The sequence below is a fragment of the Marmota monax genome, unplaced genomic scaffold, assembly GCF_021218885.2.
Source record: "Marmota monax isolate L192 unplaced genomic scaffold, Marmota_monax_Labrador192_F-V1.1 WCK01_AAM20220418_F8-fsc00092, whole genome shotgun sequence".
In the NCBI taxonomy this organism is placed as follows: Eukaryota; Metazoa; Chordata; class Mammalia; order Rodentia; family Sciuridae; genus Marmota; species Marmota monax.
The window spans coordinates 3,000,449-3,017,070 of NW_026692583.1; the positions used below are offsets into that span (position 1 = coordinate 3,000,449).

General features: G+C 47.9%; 1 protein-coding gene across 5 annotated transcripts; it reads right to left on the reverse strand.

Annotated features, from left to right (window-relative positions):
• Positions 1-1,461: 1,461 nt before the first annotated feature.
• On the reverse strand, positions 1,462-16,567 carry P2rx4 (purinergic receptor P2X 4). Of its 5 annotated transcripts, none has more exons than XM_046446148.2 (12): positions 16,387-16,567; positions 12,621-12,768; positions 9,983-10,054; positions 9,793-9,874; positions 9,164-9,260; positions 5,749-5,829; positions 5,505-5,646; positions 5,339-5,409; positions 3,007-3,100; positions 2,813-2,878; positions 2,469-2,564; positions 1,462-2,000 (listed from the first exon to the last, which is right to left on the reverse strand). In XM_046446148.2, exons 1-12 carry the CDS (start codon positions 16,518-16,520, stop codon positions 1,974-1,976), a joined length of 1,110 nt encoding a protein of 369 aa, XP_046302104.1. In that variant the 5' UTR covers positions 16,521-16,567; the 3' UTR covers positions 1,462-1,973. The 5 variants fall into 5 exon arrangements, with proteins under 5 accessions (XP_046302104.1, XP_046302103.1, XP_046302102.1 ...); XM_046446147.2 differs by having other exon boundaries at positions 5,273-5,409; positions 9,802-9,874; positions 16,387-16,565; XM_046446146.2 differs by having other exon boundaries at positions 5,273-5,409; positions 16,387-16,564.
• Positions 16,568-16,622: the final 55 nt, after the last annotated feature.

The window sequence follows — 16,622 nt, forward strand, 5'->3', positions numbered from 1 at the left end:
AAGATGGAAGGGCTGCAAGGGGATGAGCTCCTTGTCAAGCCCTTTCTATATGGCACCTAGTTCCATTTATGAGGACTATGACCCAGTCTCCCTCCCTGTCCTGTTGCACTGGGACTCAGTTTCCAACACATGAGTTTTTTGGGACACATTTAGATCATATCACGATTCCTAAAGATTCTAGCTCACTTTTTTTTTTTGGGGGGGGGTACTGGGGATTGTTGGACTCAGGAATGCTTTACCACTGAGTCACATCCCCAGTGCCAAATGAGCATTTTAAAAAAGGCCACATTAATCAGCTCCTCACCCCCTTGGTACTGTAGAGTGACCCAACCATGCTGTGCCACTGAGTTACAACCCCAGCTCTTTATTTTGGACAGGGTCTCACTAAGTTTCTGAGACTGGCCTCAAATTTGCCACCCCCTGCCCCAGCCTCCTGAGTTGCTGGGATTATAGGCAGGTGCCACCACACCTGGCCTGAACCACGACATTGTTGAAAAGTATTTAGCAACCCCCACCCCCAAAGAAAAGTCCAGGTGGATCATTTTTCCTGCTGAAGCAGAGTACTTCTAAAGTATTCCCCAGAGTAGTTGGAAATGAAGTGATTCATGGGGAAGGGGAGAGGCAGGCTGCCTCCCTTGGAGGAATCCTGAACCCCTGAAGCAGAATCAAGCACAAAGTTGAAGTTACAGCTGGAAGTAGCTCCATTACCATGTCACACGTGTACCGAGAGGTGCAGGTGATCCTGCTTTGGGTTGGAGGCTTGGGAAGAAAACGGAGAGAAGGGGATGGGCCACTTCCATGTTCCCTAAAATTGTGCCACCTACAGTGTACTACTGCCATCTTATGTAAAAAATGCCAGCACAGGTGAGATGCCACTAGGAAAAAAAAAAAAAAAACTTACAACTCAGTGAAGATCAAAACGCTTAATTAGGCTTTAAGAGAAAAGCCAGGCAGGGGAAATGCCTGAGTTGCAGAGACGGATTGTTTCAGAGACCTTTCCTGAGGACAGAGCTGGACAACAAATGGGTTTACTTGAAATTGTCAACCTGAAATACCAGCAGAGGGGTTTATTCAGAGGTGACTGCAACCAGGCTATGTGTGCCATGGCCTTGGGGGGCTGGGGGGCTGAGGCCCAGGGGAGCAAGACTAAAAAGAAGTGCAGGCAAGATATTTCCAAACAGAAGTTGTTTGGTGGCAGGGGCTTATCGCAGACTGTGACGTGTGTGCAGCCGTTGCCAGGAGAGTTCTTTGGAGAGGTGAGCTGACTGTGAGGCTGCCATTAGGACCGGCCGTTCCAGGAAGTGGCCTTTGCTGCAAGGTTGCATGTGGGCAGAACCGACGGTAATTGTTCTTGTCATCAGGCAAATGTGTGGGCACCTTTCCCCCATCCCATATTAACTTCCCTGAAGTAAGAGAAGGAAGGAGAGCTCTAGCCCATCCTAGGAGACGGCATGCGAGAAGTAAGAAAAACCGCTTGTTTTAATGTTTGATCTTCAACCATCTCTACACAGCTGTTCTCAGAGGAAGAGAGCCAACTCTGTAACACGGTTGCAAGGACACTGTTTCTGGTTTGGGGGAGAGGAGCAGCAGCCTGGGCCTGCTAAAGTCTAGGGAGCACGAGCCTAGAGGCTTTCTTTTCCTTACAAAGTGCCTGAATGGAGTTGCCATGCCTCACAGGATTGGCCCTGTCCGCGAGGGCTGGAGACTGCAGCTTCTGAGGAAAGCTGGCCCCGGGGCCTGCAGAAGGCCCCAGCAACTCGCCCCAGCCAACAACACACTGGTTGGTAATCCACTGTGCCCAGGGGACAAATGAACCCCCCCACACAAAATGTAGGAGCTACCAGGCAACCCTCAGTACTTATGGAGAGTGAATCAGAATCTGGAATGTTCTCTGGGGTGACATAGCAGCCATTTCTCCCTCCTTCTCATTGTGCTTGATGAGGGCTTCGGGGAGCCCAGGTGTCGGGTAGGCATCACTGGCCTGTCTCACCACCAAGACCCTGCAAAGAGGGATAAGGAGGTCAGTGTCCACCCAGCAGTCACTGCCCCTGGACCATCTGAGGCAGGCAGGAATAGGGAGCTTTTCCTGAGGGCTTCTGGACAGCCCTTCACAAGAGGACTCCAGCTGGTTCTAGAACCGGGTACCTAACCCTTCTTGTTAAGCAAGGTGAATTTACTGTGAGGATGTAGGAGGATGTAGGTGGTCCCATTATCATGACTAACTCAAAAGATCACTAATCGAAACCAAAGTAGGTTCTGAAGAGTCTGAAGTAAATACTAGAACAGGTGGTCCAGAGACGGAGCAGGTGCTGAGGCTGGCATCTGACTGCCAGCCTGAGGCGATGAGCTGTCAGCTGCCAGAGCAGCACCAGCCTCTGTCCAAGGGCCATACCAGGCAGCGCAGGACCCGGGCTTCCCTCCCCAGAACAAGAGGCTCCCTGCCTGCAGGGAGCACAGGAGGTGCCCACCTGCTCGTAATCTTCCACGTATTTGTACTTCTTCTCCCGATAGTAGTATCTCTTCTTCATGCAATACAGGACTATGACGTCACACAGCACCGTCGCCTGCACATAGCAAGGGTAGAGAGGATGAGCCCAGTGCTTTAGCTCCTGCTGCTCTGTGTATGTACTTCCCCCTGAAGTCTGGAATCTCTTACAGGAAGGAAAAGCACCTTCATCTCTGGGGGTGAAGGACGGCCCAGCCCGGAGGGGAGTGGTCTGGGAGGAGGGACGGTGGGTATGGGCAAGGAAAGAAGCCTGGAGGCTCTAGACTAGAAAGTGCTGCTGACTGCTGGGGAGGCCCAACCACTCACCACGCCCAGCAACGCCAGGCCGGAGCCGATGTTGATCATGGTAGGGATGATGTCAAACTTCCCAGCCTGCATGTGACAGGAGAAGAAAGGAAAAGCTCTGACAGGGGTAGGGGAGAGCAGATGCAAGGCAGAAAGACACCCCTGTCCTTGCGGGGTCCCCACAACAGCCAACAGGGAGTTGGTGGCAGGCCTACCTTCCCAAACACGATGATGTCGAAGCGGATACCATATGCCTTAATGAGCGTGCGCTGCTCCACACCAGTGAGGTCCCGGTAGTACTTGGCAAACCTGTGGGCATAGGGCAGGTCAGAGGGAAAGGCACAGGGTTCGGGGAGAGGGATGTTAGAGCAGGATGCAGTGAGTCTCTTACAGAGGGAGGGTGCTGGAGGCACAGGTAGACCCCTCTCTGTCTTTACCCTCTCCTTCCACAAGGTAGCATAAGCCTGAATATCCTTGCTCTCAGTGTCCTTCCTGATACATCTGACCTCCCTACCTCTCTCAAGGGGACTTGGCCACTAACTGAGAATGTGGCCAGCCAGCAGCAATCTCTAAGACTGCATTGTGTGGTCACAAAACTTAGCATCACCTTTAAAAAGTAAAAAGAACTAAGAACAACTGATCCATCAACAGATGAAGAGGGAAATGAAATGTGGTCGATCCACACAATGGAATATTATCTGGCCATAACAAGAGGTGAAGCTTTATTATCTGCTACAACATGAATGAACCTTGAAGACATGAAGCAAAATGAAAGAAGCCAGTCATGAAAAGACACATGATGTATGAGTCCATTAACAGAGGAGTCCAGATCTGCAAAGCCACAAAGTAGACAGGTAGTTGCCTATGTCTGCGGGGTGGGAGGGGTGACAGCTAGAGGGATCGGGGTTTCTGAGTTGAAGATGATGTTCTAAAACTGACTGGTTGAACATATGTGTAAATATATAAAAATTACTGGATTCTAGACTTTAATGGGTGATTGCTCACAGAGTAGTCTTAATTCAGCCATAAAATTCAAAGATACAAATGAAACAAAAAACCAGCAAGGAATGGTGGAGGGGAGAATCACTGAAAGTGGTCCCATTCCTCCAGGAGCCGAGGCCTAAACCTGAGGCCTGGGATCTGGCTGGTTCACGGCTTCCATGTTGAGGTCCAGGCCTGGTAGACTCAACAGGACTGGTACTGGCCGAGGCTCCACCAACTGCTCTCTGCTCTAGGGTTCTGATCCAAGCTTTTGGTTTCTACAAGAACTGTGTGCTGGTAGAGAGAGCAACATAAACCTAACTCCTAGGGAAGAGTTCAAATACCTGCCTTGCCATCCACCAGGGAGTGGGATGGTTCAAAGGGACTGCTGCGGATCTGCAAAGATTCTGACAATGCGATGTGCATTTGATACCACATGTCACCACTAGAGGGAGACAAGAGCAACACAAAACCTCTGCTGATCCATTCCAATGTTCCTTGCAGGGCCTGGTTTTAGGAGCAAGTGCGTTTGGGGAAAATTCCTCAAGGGGCATATGAAAAAGTACACAGCTATCGATTTTGCTGCCTCAAGGAAATGGCAAATATGCTCCTGGCCCTCTTATCAGATGACTAGCTGCATTGGATTAAATAGTGCCTCCCTGAAAATTCATGTCACCCGGAATCTATGGATGTGACTGTAAATAACTAACTGGAAATAGGGTCTTGGAGGTGCAATTAGTAAAGATCAGGTCGTACTTGATTCAGATGGGCCCTAAATTTGATATGACTACTGTTCTCACAAGAAGAGACACAGAAACATGCATGGAGGGAAGAAGGCCACGTGCAGACAGACAGAAGCAACACATTTGCAGGCCAAGGATTGCTGAGAGCCATCAGAGGCTGGAAGAGATGGGGAGGATCCTGCCTAGAGCCTTGGGAGTGGGGGGCTGGCCCTGCAGACACCTTCATTTTTGACTTCTGGCCTCCAGAACCTAGAGAACACATCTCTGTCAAGGCAGTCAGCTCTGTTACTCCAGCCCAGAGAAACTACTGCGACAGCATTTTCTTTTCTTTCTTTCTTTTTTTTTTTTAAAGAGAGAGAATTTTTTTAATATTTATTTTTTAGTTCTTGGCGGACACAACATCTTTGTTGGTATGTGGTGCTGAGGATTGAACCCGGGCCGCACGCATGCCAGGCGAGCACGCTACCACTTGAGCCACATCCTCAGCCCCTGCGACAGCATTTTCATCAGGAGATACAAGCAAAGGCCTTTCTTGGGCCTAAAACCTGCACCCACTGCACCCTCAAGAGCCTGGGGCAGGCTCAACCTGAGAGCAAGACCCTGCTTTGAGCGCTCTCCCAAGCACATGCCTTCTTGCGCAGCCTGCCCTGGGGTGCTGCCCATGTGCTAGTCTTTGGAGACACAGATGCACCCACGGAGGAATAACTCCTCCATCAGCCTCCCTTTATAGTGAGTGACGGTCCAAGCTCATGCCCACCTGAAATTGTAGCCAGGAGACACATTGTGGTCAAGGTCCCGGGTATCGAGGCGGCGGAAAGAATACCTGGGTAGGCAGAGGGAGGCGGCTCGGTCCAGGTTGCAGTCCCAGTTGATCTGGATGCCCATGATGCCTCCCTGTGGGACAGAAGAAGACATACCCAGGCTCTCGTCAGAGCCGGCTTGGATACGAGAAATGTCCAGGACTGTGAGAAGCCAGGGCCTGCACCTACCTCGACGGCCATGTCCTGGAAGCTGTGCCCTGCGTTCTCCACGATTTTGCCAAGACGGAATATGGGGCAGAAGGGATCTGTCCTGGCATCATAAATGCATGATTTGAGGTAGGTGGTGGTGGTGTTGGGAAGAATATTCCTCCTAGAGCCAGAAGGAAGCAGAAATCCATTGTGAGAAAACCCCAGAGAAGGGCCAGAAGTTTCTCCAAGATACTGGTGAACTCACACAGCGGCCACCACTTACTTGCTGAAATTAAATTTGGGATACCAGATGTTGTTCTTAACCAAAAGAGTGAAGTTTTCTGCAGCCTTTAAAAAAGCAGGCCTGAAAAAAAAAAAAGAAGGCAACATACTGTTACTAGAAGTAAAAAATAAAATGCATTCAGATAGCTATGTAATATTTCTAACACAGAGACATGATTTACAGTGTCACTTTGTCAAGACAAAAGTGAGGTGCAGCATTTCCGGCATTTTCTGTTCTCTTCTACAGAAGCACTAGGTCTAGAGCTGAGTCTAAGCTGGCCTTCTGGATCCTTCCCCTGGGAGGCCGATGGAGAACCTGAGGGACTGAGAAGGGGGCTGCTGTCTCACAGCCTCCCTGGAAATCATTCCCGGCCGCTGCCAGTTTCAGGCTCGCTCTGGGGAAGGGATGCTAGAAAGATGGGACTTTACAGGTGAGTTCACCTGCAGGCTGCATCCTGGCCTCACCTGAAAAGTACACAAGTACTGCCCCCCGCCAGCACACCTGCCTCCTCCCAATGGTGCCATGTGGACTCCCAGCTGACTACCAGGTGAACCTGTCCCAAGGGGACTCTGTTTCTTTTGTGGATTTGTCTATGGGAGAATCTGGCACCGCAGGGCTAAGTCTTCTTCTCAGGGGCTGGGGCAGCTCCCTGAGCCAGGTGTAAATTGCGGAGCTACAAATGACATCAGTGGTCTTTTCAATGGAGAGACAGGAGCAAGGCCATTGACAAGGCTGCTGAGTACCTGCTGTCAAGAAAAGGCCTCGAGCAATGCAGGTCCCTCGGGCTCCACGTCCCCATTCCCTCAAGAGGCAGGGATTCTGCAGAGCTTTGCAAACATCTGTCATTTTCCATTTCAAAGCTTTTGCACCTACATCTTTGCACCCTGTCTGCAATACTTAAGATCAACTCACCTTTTAAAACAAAGTCGATGTGGAATTCACAACATAAAATTCACTATTTAAGAATCAATCAATTCAGTGGCATTTAGTGCATCTGCAATGTTGGGAAACCGTCACCTCTATCTAGTTCCAGAACATTTGCATCGCCCCAGAGGACCTGCACATCCACCCGGGAGTTAGTGCCTTGAGACCCCACTCTGCTATCTCTACAGATCTGTCTATTCTGGGCATTTCATATGAATGGAATCAAATAACATACGGCCTTTGTGTCTGTTTCCTTTTACTCAGTGATGTTTTAAAGATTCACCCAGATTGTAAGAGGGAATGATTTCCAGGGAGGCTGCGAGACAGCAGCCCGCTTCTCAGTCCCTCAGGTTCTCCATCGGGCCTCCCAGGGGAAGGATCCAGAAGGCCAGCTTAGACTCAGCTCTAGACCTAGTGCTTCTGCAGAAGAGAACAGAAAATGCCGGAAAATGCTGCACCTCACTTTTGTCTTGACAAAGTGACACTGTAAATCATGTCTGTGTATTAGAAATACTACATAGCTATCTGAATGCATTTTATTTTTTACTTCTAGTAACAGTATGTTGCCTTCTTTTTTTTTTTTCATTCCTTTTTATGAGGCTGAGTAATATTTTATGCTATGCACACACCAAAATTTGTTTATGCATTCTTCTGCTGATAGGCATTTGGGTTGATTCCACCTTTAAGACTAACTCATTTTTTATTGATATTTACTTTGAAATGAAACTTTCCCTCATGACCATAAAAATATCACTTGTGCTGGGTGTGGTGACATGTGCCTGTAATCCCAGCTTCTTGGGAGGGTTAGGCAGGAGGATCACAAGTTTGAAGCCAGTTTGGGCAATTCAGCAAGACCATGTCTCAAGATTTTTAAAAAATCTTTTAAAAAGGGCTAGGGATGTAGAACACTTGCCTACCATGCATGAGGTCCTGGGCTCAATCCCCAGCACTGCACACACACAAAAATCACTCACATCAGGTCAGACGTCATTGTTTAAATAAATATAATGAAATAAAAACAATGTTACTAAAACATGTAGTTAATATTATTTTATGCCCAACATTCCTAATCTGGGGCTTGTTCAGTGTGAGAAATAGAAATAAGCAAGTGACAGGTAATAAAGACACTCCACCCAAAATGGAAATAGGAATATCTTTCTCATCATGTGACTCAATGCAATTTCTTGCATCGGTTTGCTTTTAAAAATCGTCTCACACCAACTTAGATCTTCTATACCCCTATCCAATATAAATGTACTATGAGGCACACTACAAGCCACATTATAATTAAAAGTTTCCTAGTACCCACATTTAAAAATAAAAATAACAACATTAATTTTATATAATAACCCAAAATATCCACAATATTACTTCTGCATGTAGCCAACATATTATTATTATTAAGTACATATTATATATATTTTTTTTCATAATGAATTTCAGATCCTACAGTGTACTTCACACCAACAGAAGACCCAGCCACATTTCAAGTACTCAGCAGCCACACTTGGCCAGTGGCTCCCGTGCTGGAAAGCACAGCTCTGGGAGATCTTTCTGACTCTGAAAAGCTAGGATTCCCTTCCTTTCAGTGTTGCACTCCTTAGTCCACATCAGCAGTCTCCATGTTTTCTTCTACGTCCAGGATGAGCTGCAGAAGCTCCCTGCTCCCCTGGCCTTCAGTCTGATCTCTGGATGACAAAGCCCCAGGCAGCAGGAATTCTCAAGGGAAGGTCTTAGACTCCACCCGTTCAAACTACAGCAAATTGCAACTGGGAAGAATGTTATCCTAGGGCAACCCCCAACCTGCTCTGGTTTATAGAACACCCTTTGGCAGATTTTTATTATTTTCCTGTCCCCCCTTTTCTGGTAATGGAACCCCAGATTTCCTTTGGAAGTCACACTTCCCCTACTCTCAGCCTGGGTCATTTGGGTGAGGCTGACTCTAGCCCGAACTCTAGAGGTGGACATGTGACCCAGGCATGCTGAGAAACAAACTGTCCCCCAGCCACAGTGACAGATCAAGGGATGTAGCCCAGAACGTGATTATGGACAGGTCTAGACTCTGCACAGCTAGGAAGGGAGGTCCCCCTGGGACTATGCCAGGGGTCCAACAAATGAACCTGACATGGAAAGAGACAGAGGCCAGATGTGGGACAGACGGTCTCTGAGCCTCAGATTGAGCCCTGCTAGGTCTTTTAGGCTAGCTGAATGATGAAGTACCCCTGATCACAACCATGATAAAGCACTGAGATCTGTCTCTTCTCAGTTATTTGCAACTAACGGAGTCCTAACATACAATAAGTCAAACTGCACCCTTATCATAAGTGACCACTTGGGGCTCACCTCACCACTGAAGGTTGATGCTCTGTGGTTAAGGACCGCTGTCCCAGACACCCAGACACCAAGAGCACACAGACGGCCCCCAAACCTTCCCTGCCACCTCCCTCGAGTTGGAGAACCAGGGTTGGGGGCACTCTCAGGCAGAACTCACTTTGGCACATGTGTGTCATCCTCCACCGGGCACCAGGCTGCCACCTCACAGGTCTTCACTGACCCATTGAACGGCACGCATCTTCCAGTCTTGACTCCTGTGGGGGGGATGGGGAGCCAGGTCTACAGGGGGCTATTTCTTCCCTTTGTGAGGTAGGGAGTAAGCCCCCCATAATATCCTATGTAGCCAGTCTGGAACGATTCTAATTCTGGGACTTAGGGTGTCCAGAAATTGGAACTGGAAGGTGGTTGCCTTAGTGCTGGCCACATCTCTGCTTTGCAATCTCCGGACCAAAGTGATACAAAGTCACAGAATGCAGCAAGATCTGAGCTGGCTTCTGGGACTCAAATGACACAGGGTCCCTGGGCCTCTTCTGACATCAGGCTCACCTGGGGTTGCGTGGCATTGGAGAATGGTGGGGGGATCTTTTTCTGGTGCTGGGGATTGAATCCAGGGCCTCAGTTATGCTAAGCTCACCTCTACATCTGAGCTCCACCCCCAGTCCGCTGGGCATAGGGAGGATTTATTTATCCCTGAGACTTCTCTTTCAGAGATGCTGTGTAGAGACAGTGATCTTGTCAGGAGCTGCCTTCCTGGGGCTAAGCATCTGCTGAGGGGTCACTACTAACCATTCCTACCATTGCTGTGGATGTCGGCAGACCCAGAAGTGCAGTCCGTATCTGATTCGCACACAGTGGTCTTATCAGGAATCTAAACAAAGGAGATTGAGTGAAAACAATTTCCATGTGGTCCAGCCACTCACTCAGGGCTGTGGAGAGTGGGGTGTGAGGCCCAGGGCTTTCCCAAGGAGCCATCTACCTCGGGACAGATGCTCTGGGTCTGGTTCATGGTGATGATCATGTTGGTCATGATGAAGAGGGAGTTTTCCTCCTGCAGAGAGGGCGAGAGGGAGGGAGCCTTGTCAGATCACCCTCAGAGGAGTCGGGCTGGGACATTAAAAAAGCTAGGTATCTCCTTAATAGGATGATTTAAAAAAGCGAATATTATGGTCTCTTGTTCTCTCCCATGAGAGTTTATAACCTAATAGGGACTCTAATGGGCACAGTGTATGCCTGTAATCCCAGTGATTTAGGAGGCTCAGGAAGGAGGATTGCAAGGTTTGAGGTCAGCCTCAGCAAATTAGCAAGACCCTATCTCAAAAAAAAAGTAAAAAGGATGCCCCTGAGTTCAATCTCCAAGCCCTCCCCCCCTGCAAAAAAAAGTTTAATTTTCCTGTTATGTGAATTTTACCTCAATTTTTAAAGAATCTACAATCTGAAACAGATCCTCAACAGATCTTGACTTATTAAGGGAAAAGAGCCAATAGTAGCTCAAAACTTGCTCTGTCAACCAATGACTTCTGAGGTATTAAAACACAAAGCCCCCAAGGCCTCAAACTTGACTTCTTTTTTTAGCAGGGAGGGTACCGGGGCACTCAACCACTGAGCCACATCCCCAGCCCATTTTTGTATTTTATTTAGAGACAGGGTCTCACTGAGTTGTTTAGCACCTTGCCATTGCTGAGGCTGGCTTTGAATTTGAGATCCTCCTGACTTATTTTCTTTTATAACTATAATTGAATTTTCTTTTATAACTATAATTGAAAAGAAATAAAATATTCTAGAGAAGAAGTTCAGGGGCATTTCTGACATTTCTGTCCTTGACAAGGTTCTGTTTTCTCTTTGTAGATCTGAAGGTGCCAAAGCACTGGTCCAGTTTCTGGAAAGCCACTTGCTGGGGCTGAGTTGCTAAGTACTGGCTGGGCTGTGGCTCAGTGGTCGAGCACTTGCCTTGTGTGCGCAAGCCCTGGGTTCTATCCCCAGAACTGCCGCAAACAAAAATTGCTAATTATGATCTCCTAATATAAGGACCTAATATAAGGAATTAAAGATAAAGACCCCAGAAGGTTCTGGTTGGTCCCCTCCCCTCCACTGGGCACGGGCATTTTTTTAAAAGAGATGCCAGAAGCGTCCAGCATTTCATTTCATACTCCTGAAAAGAACAGTCAGCTCTGGGAGCCGTCTCAGGACCAAGGTCACTGTGGACACCCCCCAATATGTCAAGGTGGTAGAAGCTTTCGAAATGGTAGGTATCTTCCTGCAGAGACAAGGAAATGGCCACAAGAGGAGGCCCGAGGTGGGAGTCTCTCCTGATACCCGGTCATGTCCCCAAAGTGTCGAAGAGAAACACACTCCTGTCACAGGTTGAGGGAAGGCTGCTCCTGAGCATCTCTGAGCTGGACTCCCAACAATTCAGTGTGGTCTACTTTTTGTTTCCTCTGATCTATTTCAAATTTAGGGAAACTTCAGTCTGAAGATGAGCCAAGTAGATGCAGTGGTTGGGCTCCCTCAATGGAGAAGCCCGAGGACACAGTGAGAGCAGAGAGCCCCATGGGGCTCACACAGCCCCAGCTCCCATGAGTTGACAGGTGGCAGAGCTGCTGGGCGGTCCTTTCCACTCAGGGCAGAAGCAGGGCTCATTCCTTCCTTGGCTAAAGCAGACTGGGCAGGACAGTCCCACAGCTTGCCAGGATGAGGCCATGCCTCCACGGGGAGCATGGACAGGTGTCCCCAGGACCACCCTGCCATTGCACCTTTAAAGCTCATCAGCTCCGGCCTCTCTCTGGACCCCCACTAGACCATTCTCTTGAGAAGGCAGGGGAATGGACACATTGGAGAGCTGCTGAAGCCTCTGCTTCCCTTTTTTAAATTGTGTACCAATTAAAAAAAGAGAGTTGGCAACTCATCTGAATTTGGCCACCGTGGGCATTGCACACATCAGCCATCTGGAGGGGTATGGTGGGGTTTGGCCATGTGTGGTGCATAGCTAAAGAGTCAATATTTAACTTGCAGCTTGGGGCTGGGGATGTGGCTCAGTGGTGAAGTGTTTGCCTACTAAGGCCCTGGGTTCAAACTCCAACGCCTTCAAAAAAAAAAAAAAAAAGACCAAAATATTAACTTGCAGCTTAATGGGCTGGAGACTAGAATGTCACCATCAGTTTCTCCCCTGACTTTGTTCCTGTATCTCCTTTTGGTCTGCGGTTTGGCCTCTAACTATGGTAGACACTGACAGAGATGATTGACCTTGTAGATGTAAGATAATAAAGCAAATGCAAAATGTGGGAAGGTGCTGTTTTCCCAGTGAACTTCTCCCAGGATTTAAGACGTTCGCTATCTTACCTTTTAGAGCTTGAGACAGACCAAGATGTCCACATGGAAGGACATCTGAGGCCAGCCACACTTTAGAGTTGGAGAGCCACAGCTAACTGAATGATACCCTTAGACCTGAAGCCCAAAAGAGACATGGCTGTGCTGCTTTCTGGGGCTAAAACAACCGGTCTGGGTGTCAGAGATGTTAGAACCCTGGGTACCGATCATTAAGCAGGCATGACAAGTTAGTACAGAGAAAGTAACACCTGGAGGCTTCAGTATCAGACAGGTCAGAGTAGGAGACCTACCTGAGCTGGAATCACATAATCAGCCACATCCCAGATCCGGAACCCAAGTGTAGAAGTATTGGTCACAGCCACGCCTTTGGCCTTGGTAGTCACTGAGCTGACCACGGAGTCCATTTCCTGGTAACCCTTTTCCCACACGAACACCCACCTATAAAATAACACAGGCCTCTTAAGTGGCCATTAGGATCCAGAGAATCTGAATGGATGCCAGGGAGCCTCTGACAGCCAGAGGCTGAAAGTACCACCATGTTTACTAATTACAACTTTGCAAAAGCTGCTTAACCTCTGGAGGCTCCACCTCCATTTGTGCAAGAGGGGAAGAGTGGCCCCTTTATTTATTTTGTGAGAAATAAATGAGATGGTGTAGGTAAAGCACCAGTATCACAGAGGAAAAGCTCAATGAATACTGTCTTTATTGGATATTTGAGCATTTTCAATACACTGGGGCCTATGGGAATGACCAAGAGATGACACATTGTGATAGGAATAGTTTCCACTTGAGTGATTTTAGGATCAGGCACAGCTTTAAACTCTTTATATGTATGAACTCATTTAATCCTGACCACTTCATGAGGCAAGTATCATTATTATCATCTCCAATTTACAGAGAAGGGAATGGAGACACACAGGTGGCCATCCTGCCCTGAGCATCCATGTGTCAAACGAGAATTGAATGGGAGCTTTACTGCAGATAAATTTCTAGAAGTCCTGAAGAAGAGGACTCCTCAGGGGAAAAGCCCATCTCTAGGATGGGCAGTCCATCTGGAGACTGCTCTGATCAAACGAACCCACAAGTAACCCAAACTAGTGAATTCTGAAATCTTAGCATCTAGTACTTCTAAGGAAGGGAAGTGGATCCTAGCACTTCTCGATTCTAGAAATAATAGTAATAATAGTCTGTGGCATATGTTTAGTAGCTCTGGTGGGGAGGAGCTTTGGTTGCTATAACGTTCCAGTGGTGGGTTGAAACAAACATTATTCTATGCATGTGACATACACTAAATCATATAATTCTATAACAGTGGTGAAGCTCTATGACCATTTCCATATGATAGATGGGAAGAACTGAGGCCCAGAGTGGTTTACAGCCACTTGGCCAAAGTTATGCCTAGTGAGCGGTTAGAGCCAAGCTGAGCTGTGAACTGAGACTCTATTTCCAAAGTGTGTTTTGGTGTCCTAACCGCAACCCACAAATGCTTTCGCATTTTTAATCACTCAAAATAACAGTAACCTTCTCACTTCAGAAAACAGAATCATACATGTGACCTGAATTCTTGGGAGAAAGAAACAAACTACTATAAAAAGTGCCTTGAGGGGCTGGGGCTGGGGCTTAGTGGTGGAGCACCTGCCTCACACGTGTGAGGCACTGGGTTCCATCCTCAGCACCACATAAAAATAAACAAATAAAATAAAGTTATTGTGGGAAAAAAAAGTACCTTGAAAGGTCAAGGTGGGATTCTCTTTGAGGGAGCACCATGGGTAAGAGAAGAGGCTTAAGGGCTTCTGATTCAAGTTCAAATCCTGACTCTGCCACTCATTAGCTGGGTGACACTGGGTTATTTATGGGTTTATTTGATCTGAGGAATCTCCAAGTTCACTGCCCATCCTAGAGATGGGCTTTTCCCTTGACAAGTCCTCCTCTTTGGGGCTTTTAGAAATTCAGCTGCTGGAAAGCTCCCATTCAATAGGAAGGTCATCATTATTTTACTACCAAGTACAGGGAGTTGCGAAATCAGAGACAGATTGTTTCGTACCAGTCATTATCATGTGATTATTTCCTCATCATGTGACTGATAACTGAATTAGATGACTGGGGACTGTGGGTTCAGTCTCTATGAGGAATAGTTGTTTGGGAGAAGAGACCACAGTTTCACCAAGATTAACTAGAAAAGGAAGTTTAAAAAGTTTTAAAAGGGGAAAAAAAAAAGCCCTTTCCTCAGAACAGAGTTGGCTCTGATTATAGCAAGATGTCTAAAAGCAAGGCACTGCTGCTTAAAAACTCTCATAATCAAGGCAGACAACACTCTCTAAGAACCCCACAGAACTGCACTACACTTGATCTTAGCCAAAAGGACAAGAAGCAATTAGAATTGCACTAGAAACATGAGGTGAATCCCATGTGTGATTTAAAAATTTCTAGAGGCCACATTAAAAAATAAAAAGATACAAAAAAAAATAATTCTTAGGTAGCCCAATATGTCTAAAATATTTTAACAGTCATCAATTTCAAAAAGTATCAATGTAATATTTTACTTTTTCTTGTACTCTTCAAAATCCAGTGTATATTTTTACAATTCCAGTGCATCTCAATTTGGAGTAGAAATGGATAAGTGTTCAATAGCCATCTGTGACTAGTGGCTTCTTTAAGGTATAAGAATTTTACAAGTACCCAAAGGTAGAAGTGAACCGATCTTCTCATGAGAACAAAAGTTAAGACCTAAAAGCTGCCTAGAACTTCTGATCCCAAATTCTGCAGGAGTGCATCACAACCATTGTGGGGGAGATGCACCACAACCATTGTGGGAGATCTGGAACTATTTCATCCCTAAGACTTAATGAGTCCAAACCCAGGTATAGCCCAGGAGGTTCTTATGTTGAGTCTCTACCTGGATTTTTTAACTTTTTGGGTGCTGGGGATGGAACCCAGGGCCTCATGCATGTTAAGCATGCACTTCACCACTGAACTGTACCCCAGCAAGACATACTCTTGAACACTCAGTACCAGCTGCTGCAGGGCTGATTGACGCTGGAAGCCCAAACTACCAGACTATGTGAATACCCCTGGGCAGGGTAAACAGATTCCAAACTTCACCCCAAGGTGGAGGAATCTGTTATTTTTCAAAAATTCCTCAGATGATCTTTCCTAATCAGGTAAATGTGCAAAACACCAGGTCACCCATTCGCCAACTTTGCTGAACACAAGAATCAGCTGGGGAGTTGGCCATACTCTATAGCCGAATCCGAAGGTCTGGGATGAGAGCCATCAATCAATTTTTTCTATAGATTCCCAAATGGTTCCAATGAGCAGTTTGGGGGACCACTACTCTAGGCCTTTTAGGAAAGTGACATAGCAGATGTATCTGTCAACCCAGCATCTGTAGACACCATAATGCTCCACCTTGAAAGAGAGCCCAGCTGGCAAGGTAATTGCTACCTCCTCCCCTGGGTTGAATTACACTATATCAGGTGCATTCAATTAAATCATACATTTAGGGAGGCCGCAGGGTATATATAAACACAAGCGGCTCCCGGGGTAATGACTATGCTAAAGCAGGTATCCACACCCTCCGCCCCAAACAATGCTGTAAAACAGTCAGTGCCCTTTAAACACTTTTGGGAAGTGCGACCTCTCCACTATCTTGGGTTACCGCATAGTGATCAAAGGAAAGGAGAGGAAGCCACAGACTCAGAAGGAACCAAATGGAAATCCCAAGTCTTGGTTTTGTCAGCGGGTCATCAAAACGGCAAGTGAAGAAAGGAAACTGAGACGTTTAGGGCAAAGTTCCCACAGCCCAGGGCCATCAAGGAGCAAGTTGGAAGGTAAACGTGCAAGATGACGGTCTAGCCAGGCTTTCCCTTCAGCACCCTGAATCAAAGCAGCTTCCCGTCGCCGAGGCCCGGACAGAGCTCGTCTAGGTGGCCGGAGCCCGGGTGTGTGCACCGCGCGGGCCGAAGGGGGCGGGTGCCCGCGCGGCTCACCGTGCCGAGCCGCTGCCGGCCGTCGGGGACCCCCCGCCCCGGCCCCTCCGGCCCACCGCGCGCTCACCCGATGACGTAGGCCAGGATGAGCAGCTGCACGCCGCGGTTCATGAGCCCCACTTTACGGCTGCGGATAAGCACGATGCGCGGCGTGTCGTACTCGAACAGGAAGGCCGCCAGCACCGCGCAGCAGCCCGCCATGGCCCCGGCTGCCGCCGCGCGCGCCGCCTCCTGGTCCCCGCGCCGGAGCCCCGCCCAGGAGGCCCTGCCGCTGCTGCCCCGCCGTCCGTCGCGGGGGAGGGC